This window comes from Entelurus aequoreus, linkage group LG05, assembly GCF_033978785.1.
Source record: "Entelurus aequoreus isolate RoL-2023_Sb linkage group LG05, RoL_Eaeq_v1.1, whole genome shotgun sequence".
NCBI classification, from domain to species: Eukaryota; Metazoa; Chordata; class Actinopteri; order Syngnathiformes; family Syngnathidae; genus Entelurus; species Entelurus aequoreus.
The window spans coordinates 51358430-51386198 of NC_084735.1; the positions used below are offsets into that span (position 1 = coordinate 51358430).

At 38.1% G+C, this 27769-nt stretch overlaps 1 protein-coding gene across 4 annotated transcripts in view; it reads right to left on the minus strand.

Annotated features, from left to right (window-relative positions):
* The window catches only part of arhgap32b (Rho GTPase activating protein 32b), a 288605-nt gene that overhangs the window by 163821 nt on the left and 97015 nt on the right, over positions 1 to 27769 (minus strand). For all 4 annotated transcript variants that reach the window (XM_062048339.1, XM_062048338.1, XM_062048337.1 and 1 more), the window contains 3 exons: positions 26960 to 27065; positions 20387 to 20484; positions 16891 to 16975 (listed from right to left, as the gene is read on the minus strand). In XM_062048339.1, coding sequence (XP_061904323.1) covers positions 16891 to 16975; positions 20387 to 20484; positions 26960 to 27065 — 289 coding nt within the window. The remainder of the gene's footprint in view (positions 1 to 16890; positions 16976 to 20386; positions 20485 to 26959; positions 27066 to 27769) is intronic.

The following is a 27769-nucleotide window of genomic DNA, read 5'->3' on the forward strand; positions in this document are numbered from 1 at the left end:
TGATGTCCGCTGTAATATTGGCACTGATTAGAAATATTACGTCTCTAATGGCTATGTAGATGTTAAATAGTAGACAGCATCAAGAAATCATCTTGGATTGTGCTTCGAATATGATGCTACTACCAAGAATGTATCAAGGCGAATGCAGGTCGGATGGAATGAAAGACCGGCAGAATAATTTATTCGAAGGAGTTTTCGGACAAAAATCATGGAAACAAAACTTTTGAAAGTCTCAAAGTTCTACAAAAGGCTCTGTGGATTGATAGAAGGAGTTTTAAATCTGAAGGAAAATACCATCTCTGCCCTGACTGAAATCCAGAGGAAGGTTGCTATTGTTCTGGACTATCTTGCCTGGGAAAGTGAATCAGTTGGCTTTCACAAATGCAGCGTGAAGAGGTTTGTACAGTATATGCTTTATTATTTAATATACCTGCTTTATTCTATTTAATCTCGTTCTTATTTTGTTTGGTAGTCCGAATTTTGCCGGCATTCTACATTTCTTGAGCTATCTTCTTAAATAAATCTCTTTCTTTTTTTCTACCATCGATGCACTTCAAAATGTTCTGTTCTTTTGATTTGTGAAGCAAATAAACAATCTCCTCTTCATTACAATTGCTGCTACGTTTTTATCGAATGGTAACTGCTTAGGGGTTACATCCCGCGCGTTGAGGGTCCTCTCCTACCGCATCCCCCGAGAGATCTGGTTTCCAAATGCATAATCCAGGTGTGTTAGTACGACTTTTCAAAAACCGAACACGATCGATCGGATTAAGGTGTTTAGAGCCGAAGTATTTGAGAAGTCGGATTTGTTCAGTGCAAGGAAACGTACTGACTGACCGCTTTTCTGAGCCCCCCCAGACCCCCAATAAAGCAAAACTGCACATTTTACATTGGCCTTTTATTGTGGGCAGCCTAAGGCACATCCGTGCAATACTCATGCTGTTTAATCAGCATTTTGATATGCCACACTTGTGAGGCGGGATGGATTATCTTGGCAAAGAAGAAATGCTCACTAACAAAGATTTTGACAGATTTGTAAAGAATATTTGAAAGGAATAGGTATTTTGTGTATTTAGCAAAAGTTTTAAATCTTTAACTTCAACTCATGAAAAATGGGAGCAAAAAATTGTTGCGTGTATATTTTTGTTCAGTTTATCAAGTGTTCAGGAACCTGATGTGAAGTCATCGAGGAGGGAAGCGTTTGTAAATATGGCAGGGAAAGTCAATGGAATAAAAATGTTACAGTTAAAATCTGGGATATGTCTGTCAAAAGATACTGAAACGCCACAAACATGTGCACAACTATACAAAGGTCAACCACCTCCAAAAGAGTTTTATGTGGGTAATGTGGTGCCAATTGTTTAAGGAGATCAATATGAGATGTTTACGAGCAAAATCATACTATTATACACTACCGTTCAAAAGTTTGGGGTCACATTGAAATGTCCTTATTTTTGAAGGAAAAGCACTGTACTTTTCAATGAAGATAACTTTAAACTAGTCTTAACTTGAAAGAAATACACTCTATACATTGCTAATGTGCTAAATGACTATTATAGCGGCAAATGTCTGGTTTTTGGTGCAATATCTACATAGGTGTATAGAGGCCCATTTCCAGCAACTATCACTCCAGTGTTCTAATGGTGCAATGTGTTTGCTCATTGGCTCAGAAGGCTAATTGATGATTAGAAAACCCTTGTGCAATCATGTTCACACATCTGAAAACAGTTTAGCTCGTTACAGAAGCTACAAAACTGACCTTCCTTTGAGCAGATTGAGTTTCTGGAGCATCACATTTGTGGGGTCAATTAAACGCTCAAAATGGCCAGAAAAAGAGAACTTTCATCTGAAACTCGACAGTCTATTCTTGTTCTTAGAAATGAAGGCTATTCCACAAAATTGTTTGGGTGACCCCAAACTTTTGAACGGTAGTGTATTACATACAGTAAGCAGAAGATAAATTAAGTAAAACTAAAAAACATAATTATCTCATATTATTTATATTATTTTTTCCAACAATTTTAGGTCAGCTTTTCATGTCCAATCTGTTCTCCAAGTTTGTACAGCATCTGACATTAAAAGCTATAACATTGTATGTTTAGTGTTTACACTTAGTATTATGGCGGGGGGAAAAAGCAAGGAAGATTTGCAAATATCATTGTCATGCTAAAAAAAAAAATGGTTTACTAGCAATATGTTTTCAAAAAGTCACAAAAACAGGTTAAAATGTATTCATACATAACATATACAAAATGAGCTGAGCAAATTTGAATGTTATCCACATTATTCACATCCAAATTCTGTTTGAGGCTTACAAGCCATAATTGCCTTCTTTATTTGTAGATAATCGCTCTGCGCACTCTTGTTTTTCACAACTTTGTGCAGATACAGTAGTAGTACTGTAGATGTTTTTATTCGTTTGCTCAAATCTGACTGCCGCCAAAACACTGCAAAAGTTAACCATTTAGCAGAGATGCTAATAGGCCCCTTTCACAGACAATATATCGTTGTAGTTTCTTCTGCCATTGCTGACATTCTGGTTGTTACATGAAAACACTTCATATGAAACACACTGCACATTTTGCAAGAAAACACTTCTATGGCAAATCTGAAAAATGGCTGTTCTGATGTTTGCTAATATGTAATTGTTTAATTAGTTTACAATAGAGAGGCTTCTGGAGTTTTTAGTTAGTTTAACTGTTTTGTTTTCCAATGTGAAAGAGCAGTGAATGGATTAATTTACTTACAATTCAGTCTGGTTCTCTGATTTAGTGAATAGCGTACTGGTTGCCAGTTAGCTATTAGCGTCACAATACTGTTATTATTTGAATATTGTAAGTATTGCAAAACAAGTTACAGTACCTTTCGTGCCAGTTTAATGTCAAATGCAATCATAATTTCATAATAGATATATAAGTAGGGGTTCCCTGCTCCTTCTCTCAGTGTGGGGGTGCTTGGCCTGAAAAACGTTGAAGACCCCGCATTAAAACATTACAAAAGTTGTAGTTATTGATTAGATCCAGAGCTTGACAGCTACTAGTTTATTAATGTGCAGGATTCTCTTCATCTACTGTATTTACATTACCACATAGATAAACAAGGTGAAATTAGAACATTTGCCCCCTCGCGTACGAGAGACACAGCGTATGGCCAACAGTCGCATTACTGCTAGAGCATGGAAACTAGAATTTTACAGGTAGATGTTAAAAAACAATATACCAAATTATTTGAAAAATCTAAATACTTTAGTGCATGGAATCATACTGACTGATAACAAAGCAGCGTAGTGGTCTCATTATACGGACCTCTTCCCCCCCAACAATTCTGTCTCTTACTCCCTTTTTTCTATGTCTGAATTTAATTATGGTATTTAGTCGTTTTATTACTATATTTTAAATGTTCTTAATGTGTATGCAGTGTGAGTGACATAGGTGTCCATTTAGCTATCATTCAGACCAGGAGTCGGCAACCCAAAATGTTGAAAGAACCATATTGGACCAAAAATACAAAACAAAAATCAAAAGCCTTATATAAGTACCGTACTATAATGAAGGCAACACATGATGTAAGTGTCTATATTAGCTATATTAGCCTACTATCCAAGGCTGACGCAAATCTTTGTTGACAGAAATGTTGTATCTTAATTTTTATTCTACACATTTTTGCAACATTGTAAATCATTAGTAAAATGGAGGCTTCTCACAGGATGAGATAACTGGCTCGGAGTGACCAAAGTTATAGATGTGTGTGTCCAAGTTAAAGGAAACGACAGGCTGTCTTCTTCTAATGGATTTATTACAATCTTTGCAAGCTGGTTAACCTTTGCTGTGGTCTGGAACAACATGGCACACAAATAACTATGAGAAATGCAGCCAATATTACATACAGATAATGTGTCATGAGACATGCAAATATAAATTAAATACACAGATGACATTAGTAAAGGAAATTAAATGAGCTCAAATATACCAACAAACGAAGCATAATGATGCAATATGTACATACAGCTAGCCTAAATAGCATGTTGGCATCGATTAGCTTGCAGTCATGGATTGACCAAATATGCCTGATAAGCACTCCAGCAAATCAATAAAATCAACAAAGCTCACCTTTGTGCATTCATACACAGCATAAAACGTTTGGTGGACAAAATGATACAAAGAAGTAGTGGGATAAAACACGTCTTACTGTGGCAGCATCGGAGAAATTTGTACATATAAACAAAGTACGATGAGTTCAAGGATCAATGAAATTAGTAGGACAAAACGGCGCTTGCCAAATACTCTCATCAGTGAAGCATGTATAACATAAACAGTGGGATTTCTAACAATTAGGAAGGTTTGTTCTCCTACAGAAAATATATTTCACACATCTCTGAAAGAGGTCCAGGGAGCCACTAGGGCGGCGCTAAAGCGGCGCGTTGCTGACCCCCGATTTAGGCATATGTTTCGACTTACATTAAAAACTTGACTTGTGAAGTTGATGCCCCCTGGCCCCATCTATCTATCTAAAGCAGTGTACACCCTGGACAAGTCGCCACCTCATCGCAGGGCCAACACAGATAGATCATTGCTAATATTAAAATACCACTGCCATTCGTTTGTGCTGCAAAAAGTTTTTGACTGTTATAGTTTTTATGTTAACATTTTATAGTTTATAGATTATTAACATGTTTTATTCATGTGAAGGCATCCTCTGGGCCCACTTGATAACCCAGAGGATGCCTTCACTCACTTGACCATCCCACTAAGTCGCATAGGTGTCTCAAGTATGCATTAGGGGATTGTAACATCTAGTCCTACACAACAGATCATAATCAGCCCCCCAAACATGTCAAAATCTCCCCAAATGTGTCCTATTTGTTTGTCTAACTATTATTGTTTTATGTTATGGAGCTGGTTATGAATACATCTTAATGGCATAAAACTATAAAATGTTAACATAAAAACTATAATAGTTACACCAAAATAATTTGCACAACACACATAGCACAAATGAATGGGATACATTTGGGAAGATTTTGACAAGGTGGGGTAAATCAAAAACATAACATCAATAATAGGGAAAACATTTTTGGAGCATAAACGTAGCACAAACGATTGGGACAAGTTTGGGGAGATTTTGACAAGGTGGGGGGTGGGGTGGCTGTTTATGAATCAAAAAACTTTAACATAAAATCTATAATAGTTGGGCAAAAAATTTGGAAGCATGAACACGTTTGGGGAGTTTTGACAAGGTGGAAGCGGTGGGGCGCGGGGAGGTAGTGATGTCACTAGTCAGAAAATGTATTTTAGAATAACTCAAGAACCATAACGGCACACACAACGATTTTTACAGCACAAACGTAACACATGATAAGGGGGGCCAACTTCACACAAGTGCATTGTCCACATGAATGAATAAATGAAAAAAATAAAATTGAATCTTCATCCACACCGATGCCGTTTTAAACAAACACACACGCACGCACGGTCACACACATTTTTGCCTATCCGAAACCTGAAAGAGCAACCACAGCTGACTTGGGTGTGTATTATAACACACCTGTTTGGCTATATAGTAATACATCACATGTACAATTACATGCATATTATTTTAAAAACCATTATACACATTTACACGTTACCCTGGAAACATTACAAATGTATTTTTAGTGTGCACGCACTCATCTACCACTTGCTGAAATGGAACCAACACCTGTAAGTATTCATGTTCTGTTGTTAAAGGCCTACAAGAAATAATTTTTTTTTATTTAAACGGGAATAGCAGATCCATTCTGTGTGTCATACTTGATCATTTCGCGATATTGCCATATTTTTGCTGACAGGATTTAGTAGAGAACATCGACGATAAAGTTCGCAACTTTTGCTCGCTAATAAAAAAAGCCTTACCTGTACCGGAAGTAGCGTGACGTCACAGGAGCTAGTATTCCTCACAATTCCCCGTTGTTTACAATGGAGCGAGAGATTCGGAGCGACAAAGCGACGATTACCCCATTAATTTGAGCGAGGATGAAAGATTCGTAGATGAGGAACGTTACAGTGAAGGACTGGAGAGGCAGTGATGGACGTATCTTTTTTCGCTCTGACCGTAACTTAGGTACAAGCTGGCTCATTGGATTCCACACTCTCATTTTTCTATTGTGGATCACGGATTTGTATTTTAAACCACCTCGGATACTATATCCTCTTGAAAATGAGAGTCGAGAACGCGAAATGGACATTTAAAGTGACTTTTATTTCCACGACAATACATCGGTGACACACTTAGCTACTGAGCTAACGTGATAGCATCGTTCTCAAATGAAGATAGAAACAAAATAAATAAACCCCTGACTGGAAGGATAGACAGAAGATCAACAATACTATTAAACCATGTACATGTAACTACACGGTTAAAAATTCTCAGCCTGGTAAGGCTTAACAATGCTGTTGCTAACGACGCTAAGGCTAATTTAGCAACTTAGCAACCGGACCTCACAGAACTATGATAAAAACATTAGTGCTCCACCTACGCCAGCCAGCCCTCATCTTCCCATCAACAGCCGTGCTCACCTGCGTTCCAGCGATCAACGGCGCGACGAAGGACTTCATCCGTGGGTTTGGCGGCAAGCATCGGCTAGGCGTAGTAAGTAGTCCTTGTTGTGTTGCTGTAAGTATTGTACTTAGCCGCTAATACACCGATCGATCCCACCTACAACGTTCTTCTTTGCAGCCTCCATTGTTCATTAAACAAATTGCAAAAGATTCACCAACACAGATGTCCAGAATACTGTGGAATTTTGTCGAAGAAAACAAGAGGTTTCTGTATCGGGTTCAATGGGGTCCAACCACTTCCGTAGATTTTGTGACGTCACGCGCATAAATCATATCCAAAGGACTTTTTCAACCGGAAGTGTGGCGGGAATTTTAAAATTGCATTTTATAAGTTAATCCGGCCGTATTGGCATGTGTTTCAATGTTAAGATTTCATCATTGATATATAAACTATCAGACTGCGTGGTCGGTAGTAGTGGGTTTCAGTAGGCCTTTAAATATGGTTTAAAAACATGAGATAATGTTGCACATTTTGCTTAGTTTTGCCCATACTCATATAAAAACAGAAGCGACACTGAATCCGCATTGTAAGAAAGTAATTCCTACGTAGACCGAGGACCTCCTGTACCTCAATACATCTCCTCAGAGTTAATGGATTGGCTCTCACTGGGGAAGGGAATTAATTTGTGTGCATGGTCTAGTGACTGAGCAGTTGGAGCACATTGCATCAGGGTGATAAGCCAGCAGGGGCTGACACAGGCAAGTGATGGACGCCAAGATCGACCAAAAGATGGATGGATGCTAAGAGTGCAGGCAAAATGGAGTGCACAGATGTTTAGGGAAAATCTGTCACATTGGAGCCAAAAGGTATATGAGACAAATGCATCAGCCATGCAGAAACACACATTAATCTGGTCTACAGCGTAGGAGGACTGAGGCGTCATTCTTCATTAGTTGCATGCCAGTGCACACAAACAAACACCTCTTGTAATTGTGCACACTGCTACCTCGAAAAAACACAACCACTTGCTTCTGTTTAAGTTAAATCGTTTGTGTGTGTGTTTGTGGCCTTCTAGTTAACATATGGTATGGTGACCGCGATAAGTGAAGCATTGCGTCAATGAACCTCTTTTGTTACAGCTTATTGGCTCAAAGATATACAATTCTACACCACATCTGTACTATTTAGTGTATGAACGCTGACAATTGTTAGCATACTAAAGGTATAAACCTACAAGTCATGGATTTTATTACTTGGTGCTATCTTTCTAGCATGCTAACTGTTAGCATGTTAGTCAATGTTGTAGGTATACAACTAAAAGTAACGGTTTTCATTACTTAGCGCTATCTTGCTAGCATTCTAACTGTTGGCATATTAGTCAATGTTGTAAGTATATAACTAATAGTCATGGATTTCATTATATGGTGATATTTTGCTAGCATGCTAACTGATCAAATTTGAATGACAATAAAAGGAAGTCTAAGTCTCTAAGTCCATAACACGCTAGTCATTTGTTGTAGATATACATTAAAAGTCATGGATTTTGTTATTTGGCGGTATCTTGCTAAGATGCTAACTGTGTCATATAGACAAACTATCTATCCCGATATAGGCAATTTGATATCCTGATAAAGATATACATCACAATCATGGAAGTGACAGTAAACAGTATAATGATAATTATAATCGGTAATAGATACTGACCAAAATGCATGTTTATTCTGTGATGACTATCACAGATATGGTATTTTTTCATAGGACCATATATATATATATATGTATACACATGTGAAATTAATGTCAATTTTGCTTCTATTTTAACAGTTTATTTATAAAGCATATATGTAATTTATAAAAAAGACAAGATAAATGTATTTTATTATGGTAAATCCAACATAATTTTACTTTATGATGGATATAACCTAATTTTGTTAAAAGAGACAAATGCCAAAGTGAAGACGCAAGCAGAAGCTGCATGTGCAGTATTCCCAAACAGAACCTTCTACCAAAACACTCTTAGTGATGAATCATGGAAATTACCCTGAATCATTCAGTCAAGGAGATTACACAGACAATACACTTCAGTGGCATCCTTCAGATTCTACATGTTTCATTTTTTGGTGAAAAGTATGCCTTCCAAGACACAAAATCATGTTTTCTTAAGGTTGTGTACTGGCTATTACAAGAGCCATAACAAAAGTGGTAGTTTTAGTCTCTGAAACCAAAGCAGGGAGGCTTAAACATACCAAAACTGCAAACAAAAGACAGCACTTGTTAAAGCAATATGAGAAGCAATCTGGGTGACACAGCTGTGCTTACTGTCAGAAAGTACACACTACACACAAAACAAGTACAACACAACTACTAATAAATAATATAAGCAGATGGCAGTTTTAACATGTGAACTTAACATAATGTCTTCCCTTCAGACAGTAATGCACACAAAGTTTAGCCGACTGCTGACCCCTACTGGTTTCATACCATAGAGACCTGCAGGATATTCTGGACACTTTTCCATTATTTTTTATTTCTAGGGAAGCCAATTACCTTTAAAAGAGAAGACAGAGACATTCCATACTAGATATTAATACACTTCACAGAATGAGTTTTCAAGATGTGACGAAATCAATCGGAAATGTGTGACACATGAGTGTCTGTCAATTTGTGTCAGATCACATGAATCATCAACCTGCAGGACGGCGATGTAACAATATCAATTACATTTTTAAATGATATCCTACTATTGGCTCTATTTTAAATCCTTAGGTTTTCTCCCTTTCTCACTTAATTTTTTACTTACAAAAACGACAAGATATTTTGCTAAAAAAATATTGATCTAAGCACTGCAGTATCACTCATACTGACACTATTGTTCCTGTTGATATTTGTATCGATCCGCCCACTTTCGTTTACATTTAAGCGCTCTAACTTTGCAGTTAGCATATGTACCTACGGTGTGTAGTATAGCATGTTCAGCTATTACTCGTCCTCCCGTGATAATGCTACCTGCATGAAACTTAGGACCGGATTTACTAACGTCCAAATATCACGTGCTAAACAGCGTGTGCAATCTACAAAATAACGTTTACTATTAATGGGCGTGTTGCGTGCGATTTGCTAACATTGTGTGTGCAATTGAAAAGCGGTGCAGACCGCCCTATTTAAAAAGGATGTTGCGTACAATATATGGGGCATTACCAACAGAGATACTCTTATTTACTGCGCATCCATGTTTGAATGTTTCTACTTGAGGGTTTTGCTATGTTTTCAAACATGCAGTAGACATATACTACTTTTTATGGGCATTTTATAAGCAGTCGTGCACTGCATGTAAAATGTGTTTCAAAACACCTAAGGTGCTATCATTGGAGAGAGGCTGCACTTACTTTGCTCAAAACGCCAAAAATGCATAGTTCAGGAAGTTTCTTTCATGTAAGAAATATTTTAATATATTTTATGTGAAAAAAGCAAATGTGATTAAAACAATGCTAAAGGACACCAAAACACATCAATTGAATTTGTTTTAATCAGCCACTAAGTATTCTAGCAGCAATAATATAAAAAATGTAGCTGAATAGACAATGTGTGTATTTTTTATCTGACCGTCCAAAATGTTGAGACGCACATGTAGGACGGAAGATTCTTTGTCCATTGTCTGTATGTGCAGTGCAAGCACTGATCATGCAATACAATCAATAAAATGCAAACAGATGCTCCCAAAACTGTGATGAGTGTTGAATAATCACATTGCGCGTGCTAATTATTATATTTACATCTTCTCCTCCCAGTATTGTGGGCGTTCCGATGATCAGCATATATTTTGCATATTAATGAAGACAGGGACCCAAAATGGATTGCACACCTTATTCTGCGCACTTAAAAGGAAATCTAAGTCTAAGTTTTTTTCTTAGTCTCTTAATAGACGCAGTCCACTGATTGGCTTGGTGAGTGCTATAAAGTTAAAGTACCACTGATAAAAGTTAAAGTACCACTGAAAGTCACACACACACTAGGTGTGGTGAAATTGCTCTCTGCATTTGACCCATCCCCTTGTTCACCCCCTGGGAGGTGAGGGGAGCAGTGAGCAGCAGCGGTGGCTGCGCTTGGGGATCATTTTGGTGATTTAACCACCAATTCCAACCATTGATACTGAGTGACAAGCAGGGAGGTAATTGGTCCCATTTTTATAGTCTTCGGTATGACTCGGCCGGGGTTTGAACTCACAACCTACCAATCTCAGGGCGGACACTCCAACCACAAGGCCACTGAGCACGTTTGCACATAGTTTTTATTTTATTTTACATTTTAAAGTTTGCACATATTTTAGTACACGTAAAGCTTTAGTAAATCAGGACCTTAGTTTACTTTCTGCCATGGAGGCGAGGATTGCTGGCTTTTAAAGTGGCTTTGCACTGTGGAGGGACGTTAGCCGCTAGCAAGGAGGCTACATTGCGTTAAGGACAAATTTGCTTTCTTGTTTCTGCAAATTTGCAAGACACATTAAAGGCGGGGGGAGTCAGTGTGAAGATTGTTGCATTTATTGACTCGGGGCAGGTGATTGCTTCATGGATTCATTATTCATGGATACGAACTTTGTGGACTTGTATAAAATTGCTAAAATTAAACTTCGCTCCTCTAAGGATGTTTGATCTTTAGATGGCCGTTTATTGGCGAGGGTGACGCACCAAAATGACACTCTAGCTTTACAAGCTATTGGGTTATCACCATGAGGCGATACTTCTTTATTCTTCCATGTCAGGCGACACCCATTGTATTAGGTCTCCCATGACTTAAACTGCACAATCCCGATATTGTCCATCCATCCATCTGTTTTCTACCGCTTATTCCCAAGTCGCCACCTCATCACAGGGCCAACACAGATAGGCAGACAACATTCACACTCACATTCACACACTAGGGCCAATTTAGTGTTGCCGATCAACCTATCCCCAGGTGCATGTCTTTGGAGGTGGGAGGAAGCCGGAGTACCCGGAGGGAACCCACGCAGTCACAGGGAGGACATGCAAACTCCACACACAAAGATCCCGAGGCCGGGATTGAACTCACGACTATTCAGGACCTTCGTATTGTGAGGCAGATGCACTAACCCCTCTGTCACCGTGCTGCCCTCCCGATATTGTATCATTTTAAATTGGAGCACCTTTTGCCAAGCTAATTGTTTGCGTTGCGTTGTTCCTTCGACAGCCACGCTTGCTATTTTAATGAGATTATTAATTTATTGGGGGTACTTGCCAAATATCATGACCTCAAACAGGTTTTCAGTAAAGACAGGGCTTAGTTCCATTCCCCCACATCGTCTTTACGACTGTTCCGTTAGACTCCATCGTCGCCTGTAGCAAAACCAGAGGTGGGTAGAGTACCCAAAAAATTGTACTCAAGTAAGAGTATTGTTACTTTAGAATAATATGACTCAAGTAAATGTAAAATTAGTCATCAAAATGATTACTCGAGTAAAAGTAAGTGTTGCGTGAAAAAACTACTCAAGTATTGAGTAACTTGTGAGTAACTTCTGATTTATTTAGTAGCGAATGTTTTAATTGGACTACAACCGCGTGCGTGTGTCTGTAAAACTATAAAAATCATACACAATTTACTGCAGCATGTTTTCTCCAGTTGGAAGTGGAATTATTTTACAAGTTTGAAAGTAATCATTGAAGATTTTTCTCCTGCCTTGTCTGAAGTCATCCAATCCAATCCACTTTATATACCTAGCACATTTCAAAAAACAAAACAATAAAAGTTTCACAAAGTGCTGCACAGAAGTTGAGATGTACATACTAGGAGAGTCAATAATATAAAACATTTAACTATAAAAGAATATAATACATAAAATTCATCAGAGAAAACAAAATACACTAAAATCACACAACTCTCACACTGGTTTAAAAGCCAAAGAGTAAAAATATGTTTTAAGATGTGATTTAAGACTCATTGAAGAGGGAGCCGTCCGAATAGCAAGAGGGATGGATATTGTTCCAAAGTTTTGGAGCCACAGCAGAAAATGCACGATCACCTCTGGATTTTAAACGGGTTTTTGGGATGACAAGAAGAAACTGATCAGCTGACTTCAGAGACCTTGTGGGGGTGTACATTTTTTTAAAAGGTCTGACATATATTGTGGCGCTAAACAACAATATTTTCAAATGAATTCTAAAATGAACTGGGAGCAAGTGACTTTTTACAGTCAGTACGTTTCTATGTACTAAATTAGTCGGATTTGTCAAATAATTCAGTTTCTTCTATTTTCAATCCTACATGTGAAGTTCCAGTTTCCATGCTCTTATCTCTAATGTGACTGATGACCATACGCAGTGCAGGGCCGTAACCATCAAAAAAATGGTGGTCCAAGAGGACCTTTGAAAGGCTGAAATCATGGGTATCCCCGCACCATATAAATAATATTACCTTGAGCAACACAATGAACAATCCACTTTGTTAGATATTATGCTGAAGTTAAGCGTATTGAACAATTTCAACATCATAAAACATAAATTTGGAAACTTTGACTTGGATTTGAACTCATGACCTTCAGCTTAAACGTGCATGTCTTATTCACGCGCGCCACGAGGGCCACCGGATGTGAAGGGAGAAACTTATGTTAATATTCTAATTAGTGACAGCAAATGACATGTCCAGGAATACATTTGGGGTAAAATTTCATATGAAGCGCTTTGTCATTTAAAAATGTACATTTGAAACACGCTTATTCACACATTAACCCCCCCCCCCGTCCACACACACACACACACACACACACACACACACACACACACACACACACACACACACACACACACACACACACACACACACACACACACACACACACACACACACACACACACACACACACACACACACACACACACACACTACACCCCACAGATAGCAAAGCTCTACGAAAAGCGCATGTTCTGCGGTTCACATCAATTTCTTTCAGGTGAAAGCAACATTAGTGACGTCAGCATAATTTTATGTTAACGTTATGTTGGCAGCACATTTCGGATCGGAAGAGATCCCATTATTTTGTGTTTTTTTGTGGCTGCTATGCTTTAATATAACTGTATAGACCTGGTTGTGCAAATAAACTAACGTCATGTTAAGTCCTAGTAATAAATAATGTGATTGTTGGTCTAATCCACCGTATTTTGATTGTCTATTTTCATACCAGAAACTAAAAGCTTAGTTGTTGTTGTGCAGGAAAGACAAGTGCTTTATTCGACACAGATGACCACATTACAGCCTCTTTGGTGATATTTCTTAGCATCAAGAAAATATCCTTAATACTGTTAATAAACTAGACGAATAAATCTCTCGTAGACTCAACGGCATATACTGAATCTTGATATTGCTAGCAAACATTGCTGAACAACATGGACATATATGCTAAATGTGACAATATGAAATTCACACCATAAAAAACAACTGCAGACATGAATTTCAGATGAGACTAATATTTGTAGCAGGAAATCAAATGCAAACAAACGTATCCTTTTTCTTATTAACGTCACGATCAAAGCAGCACGGCACTCGTTACGTCAATCAAATATGTTATATACCGATGCACAAATAAGTCCAACTTTGTCTTTCATAGATTAATGTTTAATTTGTGGACCCTTTAGGTGTAAATGTGCCTTAAATATTTTCTTTAAATACCGTGAGTATCAAGAGAAGTGAGGTAGCAGTAACATCTTGGTGATGATAAATGGTTTATATATTTAAAAAAAAAATTCTTAAGAGTGTAAAAACCCATCCATCTATTTTTCTACCGCTTGCCCCTCTCTGGGTCGCAAGGGGTGCTGTAGCCTATCTCAGCTGCATTCGGGCAGAAGGCGGGGTACACCCTGGACAAGTCGCCACCTCATCACAGGGCCAACACAGATAGACAGACAACATTCACATTCACATTCACACACTAGGGACAATTTGGTGTTGCCAACCAACCTATCGCCAGGTGCATGTCTTTGGAGGTGGGAGGAAGCCGGAGTACCCGAAGGGGAACCCACGCAGTCACGGGGAGAACATGCAAACTCCACACATAAAAGCCCGGGGATCGAACCCAGGATCTTCGTATTGTGAGGCACACGACTTAACCCCTGTTCCACCGTGCTCCCTGTAAATATCCATTCCATCCCATTTTAATTATTTTTTATGATCGTTTTATATTTGTCTCTAAACCTTTCGAAATATGCCTAAATCTGCAGTGACTCAGGTAAATAAACAGCACCATAATGGGGCTCTAGACCAGGGATGCCAAACATGTGGCCCGCTGGCCTGATCTGGCAGGTTCAATCCAGCCTGCGAGATTAGTTTACCAAGTGTAGAATTGAGCTGCATTTTTAAATTACAGAAACTGCTGTTCTAAATGTGTTCACTGGATGTCGCAATACCAATTCTGTGAGGCAATAGATTTTCCTCCATGCAGCCCCTGAGCTAAAATGTTTGAGCTACAGTATTCACATTAAAAATAAAGGATGTGCTGTTTTTGCACAAAGTGATCGATAAACTCGACAACAGACAAACAGTGACTCCATTCAACAGGAAGTGAACTCACGTGACGTCACACAAACCGGTAATGAAACAACTAATCACCCTTTACAATTTAAAATGGAAGAAGATAAACATTTAAACAAACAAATAGAAATATAATGGCTCTTATGAAGTCAGAACCATATTTGATGGTTCCTGTGCCAATAAAATATATTGTGTGACTAATTATTTTAGTTATTTAAAAAATCTACTAGGTTAAAAGATATGTACAATAACTTTATTTAGCCATTTTGTTTATTGTTTTGGTTGTGTATATTTGATTGTCACCCACCCGCTACTTAACAGAGACAAAACCTAATTTATTGATTTTGGTTGTGATTTTTATTCAAATGCAACATTTTGCTTATTATTTGTAGTTTTTTTTGTTTTATTTAACTTTGTATTTAAAAGTTTACATTTCAATTGCAATTTTAAAACATTCTAGAAACACAAGTTGGTTGCGATTGAAGTGGGTATACTGGTTAATTTGGTCTCCAAAAATAATGGCAATAATATTGTTTATCGGCAATAATTTGTAGATCAATATATCGTCGAGCAAAAATTGATTATTGGCCTAGGCCTATATGGAAACAGTCTGTTAGAGTAGAAGCATGTTTTTGGGTTTGAGAGAGACATGAAAAAACTCAAACTAAATTCAGTCTAGTTTTATTGCAGGGACTCACAAAGAGGACAGAGAATAATAGTGTGTACCACACGAGAAGCTGCAAAACAGCAAAGCAATGTTGTCGTGCGAGATATGTATCCATGAAATATCTTGTATATGCTGCCATATACGTATACTGTACGTGTGTGTAGACTGCCTAGTAATGCATATTACAAAATGTGGATTGTTACAATCATGCCTTGACAAAGATGTTAATAATGTAACATATATGTCTAACTAAATAATGTTTTTGATGATCTGTACATTAGGTTTTGTATTTTTATAATTTATCATTTTGTAAAAATGTATAATATTGCTAGATGATCAGCGCTCTGTTAATATCAACACTTGCAAATTTGGAATCCTTTCAGCAGTCACAGTTGACGTTATTAAGGGATATTTATTATTTCAACCTGTACATGTGGCAGGGGTCCAAATTATTCCAGGGATACAAAACTTCAGGGAGTTATTTATTTATTCAAATTTGTATTTAAATTCATAAGATATGCTACTGTGCCAAAGAACTCTCTGCACTTTTTGTTTTGCTTTGTTTTTAGGAAAAAACATGCTTTTGGCATTTAAACAAAGTGTTGGAGTTTGTAATAGTATTATTCTAAATTTTGACGCTAATGTGTCACTTTTACTGTAAAAAAATATCGACTTCTGCCTAATTCACTACTACTAATGGGTAACGGCCCTGAAAAAACCATGTCGGTCGGTCTCTAATACAATATACGGTATTGTACCTAAAAAAGTGCAGTTACACAATATCATGTTTGGCAAAGCATCTACCTGCTGGAAAATTTTGCAGATAGCCACTTTCTTTTTAAATCCCCAACTTAGTGCAACCCTACTGTAGTTAACCCACAAACTAGTCATTGAACCGTACTTGAGGGTATGGGACGGTTTGACCCGACCACAAGCTCTTCACACCGTCTCGTTTTTCAAAACACGGTTCATCAACAATCAACTCCACAAATGAAGAAAAACCAAACACTAGTAAAACTATTATATTCATATGTTGTGCGTATGCAAGTGTGATGTGTGAAGAAAAGCAGCCCTCAGTGAACAATAAAGTATATGGGCTTGCATCGCAACATTGATATGGCAATGAGCAAAATGAACAAAATGTGACTTACCTGTATTGTGCCAAAGTCCACGTTTTCATAGTGGAAATGAGCGCACTCTGCAAGTTTCGGAAAGTGTCCCTTGGTAAAGCAGAGTCTAAATGAAAATACACACAAAGCTGGTTTAGTGTTCTCTCTTCATGGCAACACCTCAACAGTAAAAGGTATGACTTAAGGATGGGTAGGTTTCACATTTGAACCGATATAGTACCAAATCCTGGGAATCGATACTCAACAGTACCCATTTTTGGTACTTTTGTGTTTGTTCATGTGGAAATAAATGTTAATTTGTTTATTAGTAAAATTTAATATTTTGTATTTAACATACACTGTCCTGTTATTACATATTCTTTGCTTACACTTCTGAGTCTCAGTTGCAAGTATTCATTCATTTCAGTTTGTTCTAGGTGTGTTGCCGTAGTCAGGGAGTAGCCTTTGCTATAAAGTTGAATGCAAAGTCTTGCCTTTTGTTGGGTCCTACAAAGTGTTTGTACTGTAAGTATTGTACTATTTACACACAAACTGTTTAATTGTAGCGTGCATCTTTGTTGCAATCTTGAATGCCAAATTTGGAAGTTTTGAATCGCTAATGCTAATCAGTAGCATGTATATGGCAAATCCATTGTAAATTACTGTATTTTTCGGACGATAAAGCACTCTTAAAATCCTTTTATTGTCTCAAAAATCGACAGTGCTCCCTATAACCCGGTGCGCCTAATGTGTACTTATTAATTTTGGTTGTGCTTACCAACCGCAAAACAATTTTATTTGGTCTATGGTGTAAAGATAAGTGTGACCAGTAGATTGCAGTCACACATAAGAGATACGTGTGGATTGCACATTGACGTCTGTCAATTGACATCAGCGGATTATCCATACATGCTAAAGGTTTGTACGGCAAAGTGCTTTGCGCGTGTCCGCCATTATAGTCCGAAGATGTGATCAATAAGCTAATTTTTCTGTATCCTCTTGTTGTAGGGCACTCATCCACCGCTGTTTCCATTTTGTAATACAAGGAAGCGTATAGTTCGAACCTATATCTGTTCATAGACTCCATATGGAAGTGTAAAAGAACTACAACACGGATGACGGGAAGAAAACGCTATCAAAGTGGAGGCACCTAAATAAGGCCGCCCACAAATCGGCGCATTCTGAAAGCTGCTTGAAGATGGTCTGTGAAACAATCTCTGCAAACATTACGTGTTATGTAGACCACAAGGGAGTGTTTCAAATGTAAAAAAAAAAAATCATACTATGAACCCTCTATCCGGTGCGTCTTTTATATGAAAATAGAACTGAATAGACCCGCTTATCGGCAGTCCGCTTTTTAATCCAGTGCGTCCTATGGTCCGAAAAATACGATAACATCAACCGAAAAGTGGAGCCTTACTTTTGAGTGCTTTGTAATAGGCATGCTTGCTTTGTTGGCATGGGAAATTGCAACACTACTGAGAGACAGTCTGTTACGAATATGCCTGTTTGATAGCCAAGTGCTTGCGCTGTTGCCGAATCTGCAACCGCAGGTTATGTCACATGCAATTGAAGGTATCAAAATATGGTACCGTTTGATTTTATGTCAATCGGTACTCGGGAGTACCTACAGAATGTGGTCGGTACTTACAAAAGGACATATTTCAGTAATGGCATTCGTAATCAAAAAATGTTTTCCGTGTGAAACACTGATTCGTGCCGATTTTCCACACAGTACACATTAAAAGTGAGTGACAAGAAGTATTTATTGAGGCATACATCTCCTCGAGGAAACAAACAGTGCAGCCCAGTTTTTGACGAGTGAGAGTCAAGGCAAGCAATAGTGCCAAGGAGAAGCCAGAGCTTGAAAACCCTCTTCTAGCGTTAAAGTCCCCTGTTAGCAAACACTTGTCCTTCCTACGGTAATGTAAACCGTTATTGTTACACATGCATTGCATCATTGCATTTTACAAAAAAAAATATTGTCAACCAGAGATGTCCAAAGTGCAAGCTGTGGGCTATTTTTGGTCCACTGCTTGTTTTTTATTGGCTCTTGTCATATTGTAAAAATAAAATAAATTCATAATTGTTATATTTGCTTTGTTACAAGAGAAAGTTAAGATGTGCAGGTTTTCAATTTGTGCTCGTTAAGCAGAAATTTACCTACAATGGATTGATTTTCGCATCTTTAATGTACAAAATGTATCAAAGTGGACTTCGCATCTTTCAAGATTTCTGTAAGACATATATGTATCTATTTCTGATTTGAGAACTGTATTGATTGGCAAATTACTTGTGAGTAGTTTGCAGGTTTTTATATTTTCTTTAAAGCTGTTCATCCAAAAGCTAAGCAGTTTAATATTTTTAAATTTTGTACCCTGTGGTCAAAATGAACCTGATTAGGTCATAGCATTACATCCCTATTGAGGGTGCGTTTAAAGCAGGGGTGTCCAAAGTGCGGCCCGGGGGCCATTTGCGGCCCGCAGCTAATTCTTTACCGACCTGCCACACATTCTGGAAATATTATTGTAAAAATAAAAAAGAACATTAAAAAAAGTGGAATAAGGTGAAATCTAACGAGAAAAAGTTGCAATGTTGGCACAAAAGCTGCCATGTAGGCTGTTTTTTTTTCTTTTGTCTTTCTTTATTTTTCTTTTTTTGTCATTGCTTAAAAAAAAAATAATGACAAAAAAATCCATGTTATATTGACTTATTTTCAGGGCTCCAATTACTTCAAATATCTTACTTTAAAATGTTTTATGTGGTAAATATTGCATATATTGTGTAGTAGCCATATAAAAACATCAAAGTTTTCTTTGACAAAAGCGCATAAAACAAACAAAATAATTGTTCCAGCATAAAATCGTCAGATATATCTGAAGTTGATCTCGTAACTCAAGTGTTGAAAGTAAAATAAAAACCTAATAAAAATGTATCACTTTATGAGTGGGGCACCTTTTGGATCCCAAATATATTTAGTGATTTTTTATTTATCTTTTCACTGTGATTACTCAAAAATATGAAATAATTAAAATCGATGGTGTCCTGCATTATTGATCTTTTAGGGCTCTAATTACTAAATACTGCATATTTCAGTTTTACTATAAAAAAAACAAAGTTGTTTTTGACAGAAAAGCCATAAAACATTTTTTTTAATTTGTATTACTTTATATTAACTTGAAGTTGATATAGAGATTTACTGTAAGCGTTAAATAATTTAAAAATAATAATAATCTGACTTATTTTTAACATTTTAATGACTGAGACCCTTTATGGTCCCCGGGACTCCTAAAGGTAAAATAAATAAAAAATCCATATATTTTGTTATGGTTTGAAAATGAAAAATATCAAAATGGCCCCCACATGCTTTAATTTTTCCGTGTGCGGCCCTCAGTGGAAAAAGTTTGGACACCCCTGGTTTAAAGCATACAAAAAAAGCGATTGAAAGAAATTCACTTGGGAATGTCAGAAAAGAGGTGATAAGGAAAGGAGGAGCAGATAGAAGGATGTGTATTTGTAGAGGAATGTGTCTACTAACTTCTTTACATTCTTGACCTTCATGCTTGCTGTGCTGCTGCTGCTGCTTGAGCTCATGATTGGCTCGGTCCGCAGCTCTGGGATCTCCGCACTTCTTGCCTAAAAATTCACACACACAAAACACACACAGTCAATTTTCTATATGGTGCAAACAAACATGTATCTAACATGATTAAATCTAGGAATTAACCAAAATTCTGTGGTTATTGTGTGAAACTGATCGTCTATTACATGAAACAAATACTTGAATGAAACCATTTGTTCTATCGACATCAGGGGTGTCCACTTTTTCCAGCGATGGCTGCAAACAGACAAATTCAAGGATACGACCAGGGCCACCTTAGCTTGGTGGTGGGGAGGGGCTCAACGAATCACGATCCCATAATCAAGATTTTACTCAACCGAACAGCAACAATGCAAAAATATCACCCATTAAAAAATAAAACTTGGGTTCATGAATACATCTCCTTTGTGACGGGCGCATGCTCTTCTGTGCAAGTGTGATAGACGCCAGTCTACTTCAAGAATAGTGCTGGCGGTCCGGGAGTTCACATGTGCTTTTAGCTCCGTAGTCAGCACACTGGCCTCCCACACCGGTGACCTGGGTTTGCGCCACATTCGGAGCAGTAGGAAGAGAGAGAGAGTACACAATAACTAAACAAAGCTGAGCTGTTTGTGATTGACAGCTATGAACACCAATCATTACAGTTTTCGTCAAAATCGGGGCCCTTGATTGGGTGGGGCCCCTGGGCTTCAGCCCAGGTAAGCCCGTGCATTAGGTCGGCCTTCGATATAACTATACATTAACATTGACACTTATTTCATACTTGTTGGCCTAAAAATGAGGTCTCCAGGTGAAATCCCCCCAAAATAGAGACAGAAGTGATTTGAGGCTTGTTTTCTAATGAGTTTCAGCATATTTTGGAATGCCCACTTTTAGCTCTAAAATGTGGGCGGGCCTGCATTAGCTTGCTGACGTCACCCACAGAAGACTGGAGGAGATTTCATATTGCATAGTAGATGTTCTGGAAGCATCTTCACCCTAAATCACGATATCTTTGCGGAAAAATTTTAAGGAATTATCAAATATGTCGAGTGGATGCATTGTTGCAGTTTGTAGCAATGCAACTAAAGAGGGGGTCAGCCTGCATACATTTTCAAACTATGGGAATATGAGGAAAGTATGGACCTCTCCACTCAAATTGACTCGCACAAAATGGGACGGATCAAGCGAGATGACTAGAATTTGCATCAATCATTTTAATGATTCTGATTTCGAAGAAGAATGGTTTTGGTTGGAGTTTGGATGGAAAAAATGTAAAAGGCTCCATTCAGTCAAAAGCGATCCCAAAAATCATGAGCACTCTCGAAGGGAGAAAGGCTAAGACAGAACAACAAAAAAAAAAAGAGCAGACCTGGTGACCAAAAACAAGAGAAATAGAAGGTAACCCAGTAGTATTCTTTTTTCTGTCCTACTTTTACTGATGTTTTCTTCAAGATGCTTGAGGAAATGCTGAAAAAACATGCGAAAACACAGGCTATGGTGTCTATGGAAGAGGAGAGGGAAGTCCGTAATTAATGTTTTGCCCATAATGTTAAACATATCAGTTTTGAAGTAGTCATGGACCAGGGAAACACAAATATTAAGTGATCAAAACAATAGTTTTACATGCCTTTATTCACATTGTCTATGCGCAGAATGGGCTGTTGTTCTGTAAATGACATCATACCAAGGAGGCAACATATCGAGTCAATGAAAAGGGGGTGTTCCAAAAACAGTCAGATATCCACCTATTACTCAAAAAATGATTGATATTATGGTATTATTAATGCATTAAAAGATATAGACATGTATTTCTCATTACTGTAGAATTGTTTACCATTGTAACCATTGACAAAGCTACGAACTATGGGAGATCGGGCTTTCTGCTCCGCTGCTCTCAGTCTGTGGAACGCTCTCCCTGACCACCTGAGGGCACCTCAGACTGTGGATGCTTTTAAAAAAGGCTTAAAAACCCATCTTTTTAAAAAAAAAAAGCCTTTTTATAGATTTTTATAGATATGCATGCTGGTTCTAGCTATTGGGCTGTTTCTAGTTGTATATATATATATATTTTTTTATCTTTTATTATTATTATTACTATTTTCTTTTTCTTTTTTTTTAACACTGTGGCACTTTGAGGTTGTTTGCTCAACGTAAAGTGCTTTTTACAAATAAAATCTATTATTATTATTATTATTATTATTATTGTACTGTAATTGGAATGCAAATGATTGTGTTATCCAAAATAAATAAACACAAATTAAAACACTCATTTCTGTTACAAACATTTAACATAAATAGATATTGAACATCTTAAAGTGCATTTTATTTCCCAATTGGAAAAATGAAGATGCACGTTGTCTTTTTGTTTATTGCTATCCAGTATCACTGCATTTTCACTCGTTTGTCCGTGTTGATGGGCTCATATCGCCCCTCCGATTTGAAGCTGAAATATTCCCACAACGGGACATTTGGCTTTATATTTTTTTTCTCCTAATTTGTGTTACTTTGCGCCAATTCTCACTGCCGTTACGCAAGGCTCTCTGTACTGGCAGCGCCCCGCTCTAGTCTGCGCCTAGACCAGGGGTCTGCAACCCACGGCTCTGGAGCCGCATGCGGCTCTTTCATGCCTCCAGCCTGGCTCCCTTTGGCTTTTAAAAAATGTAAATAAATAAAGGCTATTTAATTTAAATGTATTTTATTTTATTTATTTAGTCTATTTTAATGTAGCCGTTTTTATTTTAGAGTTTGTAATCTTGCAATATTTTGTCTATCGAAATGTACGTAACACCCCCTATGTGTCATCTTTTGCTGCCAAGCAATTGCATTGTTTTTAGTGGTCAACCCCCAGTAAATTAGCAATGGACAAATCAAAAAGAGAAACATTTCTGATGAAAATAAAACATTTAATGCTACATGGACAGTTTCATTTGCATTTACTGTTGACGAGGTTGGTTCACCTGTGTGCTTAATATGTGGGGAGAAAATAGCAAACAACAAAAAATCAAATGTGGAAACACATTTCCAGAACAAACACACAGTATTTGCGGAAAAATACACCAAGCTGGAGATGACCGAAAAAGAGCAGTTTCTGAACTTTGATTGATTGATTAATTGAGACTTTTATTAGTAGATTGCACAGTACAGTACATATTCCGTACAATTGACCACTAAATGGTAACACCCGAATACGTTTTTCAACTTGTTTAAGTTGGGGTCCACGTTAATCAATTCTGCTGCGGAAAGCTGATCAGAGCAAAAATACTTGCTATGTCATATTCTCTCTAGTGTTTGATTTCATAAATACTATAGCTTAAATGTAATGAAAGTAAAAGTAGTGTTATTGTCATTTTAGGGCTCAAACAGAGTTTTGCGGCTCTAGGTGGGTTAACTTTGGTGGGAAATGGGCTCAAATGGCTCTTTGTATGCTGAAGGTTGCCTACCCCTGGCCTAGACAAAGACTGTGGACTCGGGAAAAGAGGGGTTAGTTACTCTGTTTAGTTAATTCTATAGTTGAAGGTGCACAAAGCAAGACATATTTTTTCCGGTTGGAAGCGAAAGAACGAACAAACGCGAGGCTCAACAATTCAGATTGACGAACCTGTCTGTCAATCAAAGGTCAGTAACAGCGGTGGAAATAATACAACCTTTAACCTCTTTCTGTTATTTACCGCACTAATTAAAACCTAGATGTCGATTCTATTTCGATTAATCGAGCAGCCCTACTTTGGATGTAGTCACTAGCCATTTATTCAACTTCTTTAGTTATACTAGTAGTGTTCCTAAAAGTCCCGTCTTAGGTCCTCTTCTTCTTCATCACTTGGGCTGCGAGTTCTGTTCAAAAAACTTGTGGAAGACACATAGTGCTGTCATAGAGCTGGGTGTTGACCATTTCTTTTGCAGAGTTTCCTTAAAAACAGCAGAGTGCTCTTGGAACTCTGACAAGATAAATAGACCAAAATCAAAAAAGTCTACAGTAGAGGAGCTGGTTCCACAAAATATACAAAATAGGACTACCGTATTTTACTGGCTATAAGCAGCTACTTTTTTTCCTACGTTTTGCGGCTTATAAAACGATGCGGTTAATTTGCCAACGTTCATAAAGTTTTGTATTCAACAAAAAAGTTTTCATAAAACACAAGCAGAAACACTGAAAATGTTTGTTATTGTTTGTGCTATGGCGCCATCTTTTGGACGTGTTTGCTTACGGCAGGTGCTGTGGGGTTAATGTCTACAGCAGTTGTGCCCAAATTTGGCCTGCTAAAAATTTCTGCCAAGACATTTCGTTTGGCCCGCCAAATGTTGGTATCCCAAAATCAATATCCATGCCAATCTCTTTCAAGCTTACACAACACACAACCATTGATGGCATGTTCACAAGGCTAACTCGTTGCCATCTTTTGAATGTGATGATTTCCGCTACCTTATGTGTGTTGGCATAGGTCCAAACACTTCACTCATGGTGCTGCTGTACGTTTAAAATGCAGTTTTGGCCCGTGGCCCATTGACACATTTTCACTTTGGCCTTTGGGAGGCAAAACGTCTGGGCAACCCTGGTCTACAGTATTTCCTTGTATTTAGTGCCTTAAACCGGAAGTACAACCGTTGATTCTTCTTCTAGTCGTCCATAGCATTTCTACTCGTGGGGTTTCTTCATTCTTCATCCGGCACTCCAACTTTGTAAGTTTTACAATATAACTAAAATAATTTCTACTTACTAAACCATCCCATGTGTGATGTCTGTAGGAGTGTTTTCATGCTTTTTTGTAGGGGCTTTGTAATGGCAAGAAGCTAGCACCGTTAGCATTAGCTAATATGCTAACATGTTTACGAGTGTTCGTGTTAGTATCATTAACTAACAATGGAATTATCTTTGTATTGTTTCAGTTTCACAAATTACTCAGTAAAGTCACAAAAGTGTCACCGTGGAGTTATTGAGTGTGTTTAGCTGATTGGAAAGCTGGCTTCCGCAGCAAGTGGGTCCATGACGATGATTTCTGTTTTGTTTGATCAGCAGTTTTACTGCCGTGTTACAGGCACAGTGTTTACAAAATCTTTGGGTAAATAAGTGAAGTGAATTATATTTATATAGCGCTTTTTCTCTAGTGATTCAAAGCGCTTTACACAGTGAAACCCATTATCTACAGCTTTAAACGAGTGCGGGTGGCACTGAGAGAAGGTGTGTAAAGTGTCTTGCCCAAGGCACACCGGTGGTGACGAGGATGGCGGAATAGCGGGACTCGAACCTGGTACCTTCGAGTTGGTGGCACGGCCGCTCTACCAACCGAGCCACGCCTCCCCGTCAATAACCGAACGTATCTGCCGCAGATAGTCCGATGTGGCTGATGTATACACTACTGTTCAAAAGTTTGGGGTCACCCAAACAATTTTGTGGAATAGCCTTCATTTCTAAGAACAAGAATAGACTGTCAAGTTTCAGATGAAAGTTCTCTTTTTCTGGCCATTTTGAGCGTTTAATTGACCCCACAAATGTGATGCTCCAGAAACTCAATCTGCTCAAAGGAAGGTCAGTTTTGTAGCTTCTGTAACGAGTTAAACTGTTTTCAGATGTGTGAACATGATTGCACAAGGGTTTTCTAATCATCAATTAGCCTTCTGAGCCAATGAGCAAACACATTGTACCATTAGAACACTGGAGTGATAGTTGCTGGAAATGGGCCTCTATACACCTATGTAGATATTGCACCAAAAAACAGACATTTGCAGCTAGAATAGTCATTTGCCACATTAGCAATGTATAGAGTGTATTTCTTTAAAGTTAAGACTAGTTTAAAGTTATCTTCATTGAAAAGTACAGTGCTTTTCCTTAAAAAATAAGGACATTTCAATGTGACCCCAAACTTTTGAACGGTAGTGTATAGAAAAACATTTGTTTCTTCTAAAATTTAGTAGGTGCTCTATAGTCCGGAAAATACTGTAATAGTGAAGGGAGAAGTGCAGCCCCCCGGTCCTTAGCTCCTGGAAATGTGGCACCCAAAACAATTTACTTGAAAATCCCTTATTTGCAATATAAGGTAATGATTTGACAGTTACACTAAGTTGCTAAGTTACACCACCGCACATGCATAGTGCATGGCGTTCTCGTACAGTCCGCGTGCACAATCAAATATTTTTAACGAAGAAGAGGCCCCGCCTCCCAACTCAATATTCATTAGCACTGAGAGCTTGTTGCCTCTTTCTCTTGCCCAGTCAAAGGAGGCAACCAACAACAGAGACCACAGGCAGCTCTGCATGTTACCATGGAGACGGCCTCATTTTCACTGTACTGTTGCAAGAAGTCAGACCCAAACCAGACGCAAGAGAGAGAAAGAAAGACGGAATGGTGCTCGGTTGAAATGGAATAAATCCAAGATGGAGAGGGACTAAGATGAAGCAATATGTCAGTAAGCTAACAGTCATTTTCATGAATCCTTTGAGTGTGCTTGTGGTTCAGGAGTGCACACATAGGGTTATAGAGGAGAAAGACAAATGAATCAAGCCACTTTGTGTGTGCGTGTGTGTCTGTCTAACCATGGCACTGATGGTCTCCTCCCAGTCAGGTCTTTCTCTGGGGTGAATGTGAGCCAGTTCAGGAACTATGTCGTCCTCGTCCAGGTGACGTCCAAGTATTAGGCCCCTGTAGGCGAAACAAACAATACAATAATAAGGATGAAAGCATTTTATTTTGTATCTAAAATTGTATGCATTTCACTTAGTAGACAAGCAGCGTAGCAGAAATGCTGACATTGTCTCCTGAATTGAATTTAAAATAAAGTGTTTTCCAGTAAAAAGGCATGTGGAATAGTGTGCATGCTCCTTTATATCAACAGCGCGGGTTGTTATCCAGTCAGTGATCAGGTCAATGCTTACACCAGTGCAAAGATAAGTAATGACACACCGACTGGTGTGCTCGTTATCAAATTTTGCTTCAAAATAAACCCGACTGTATATTAAAGGGCTGTTTGCAACTTGTTTAAAGTAAAATTTTTCAAACCAAGAAATATAACAAGAGAACCACCGGCTATCTTATGTTACTATCAGAGATTTAACAGAACAAATTTGATAAATCAATGTATATTTGTCACAATTAGAAGTTATACTTTACAAAACACTTCTGCACGGTCCGAATGAAATGTTGGCTTTTGATTGATTGACGCGCACATTACCAAGCCACGTGGCCGCCGACAGGAGAGATGTTTACATAGAAAAGGATTAAAAAATGGATGCAAACAGGTGAGCGAGACCACAACTCACTCCAAACACGGCCCATGCGCCGTATCGTTGCTCTTTTCTTTTGTGCGTATCCGGGAGATTTGAACTATAAAAAGGGCGGGTCACAAT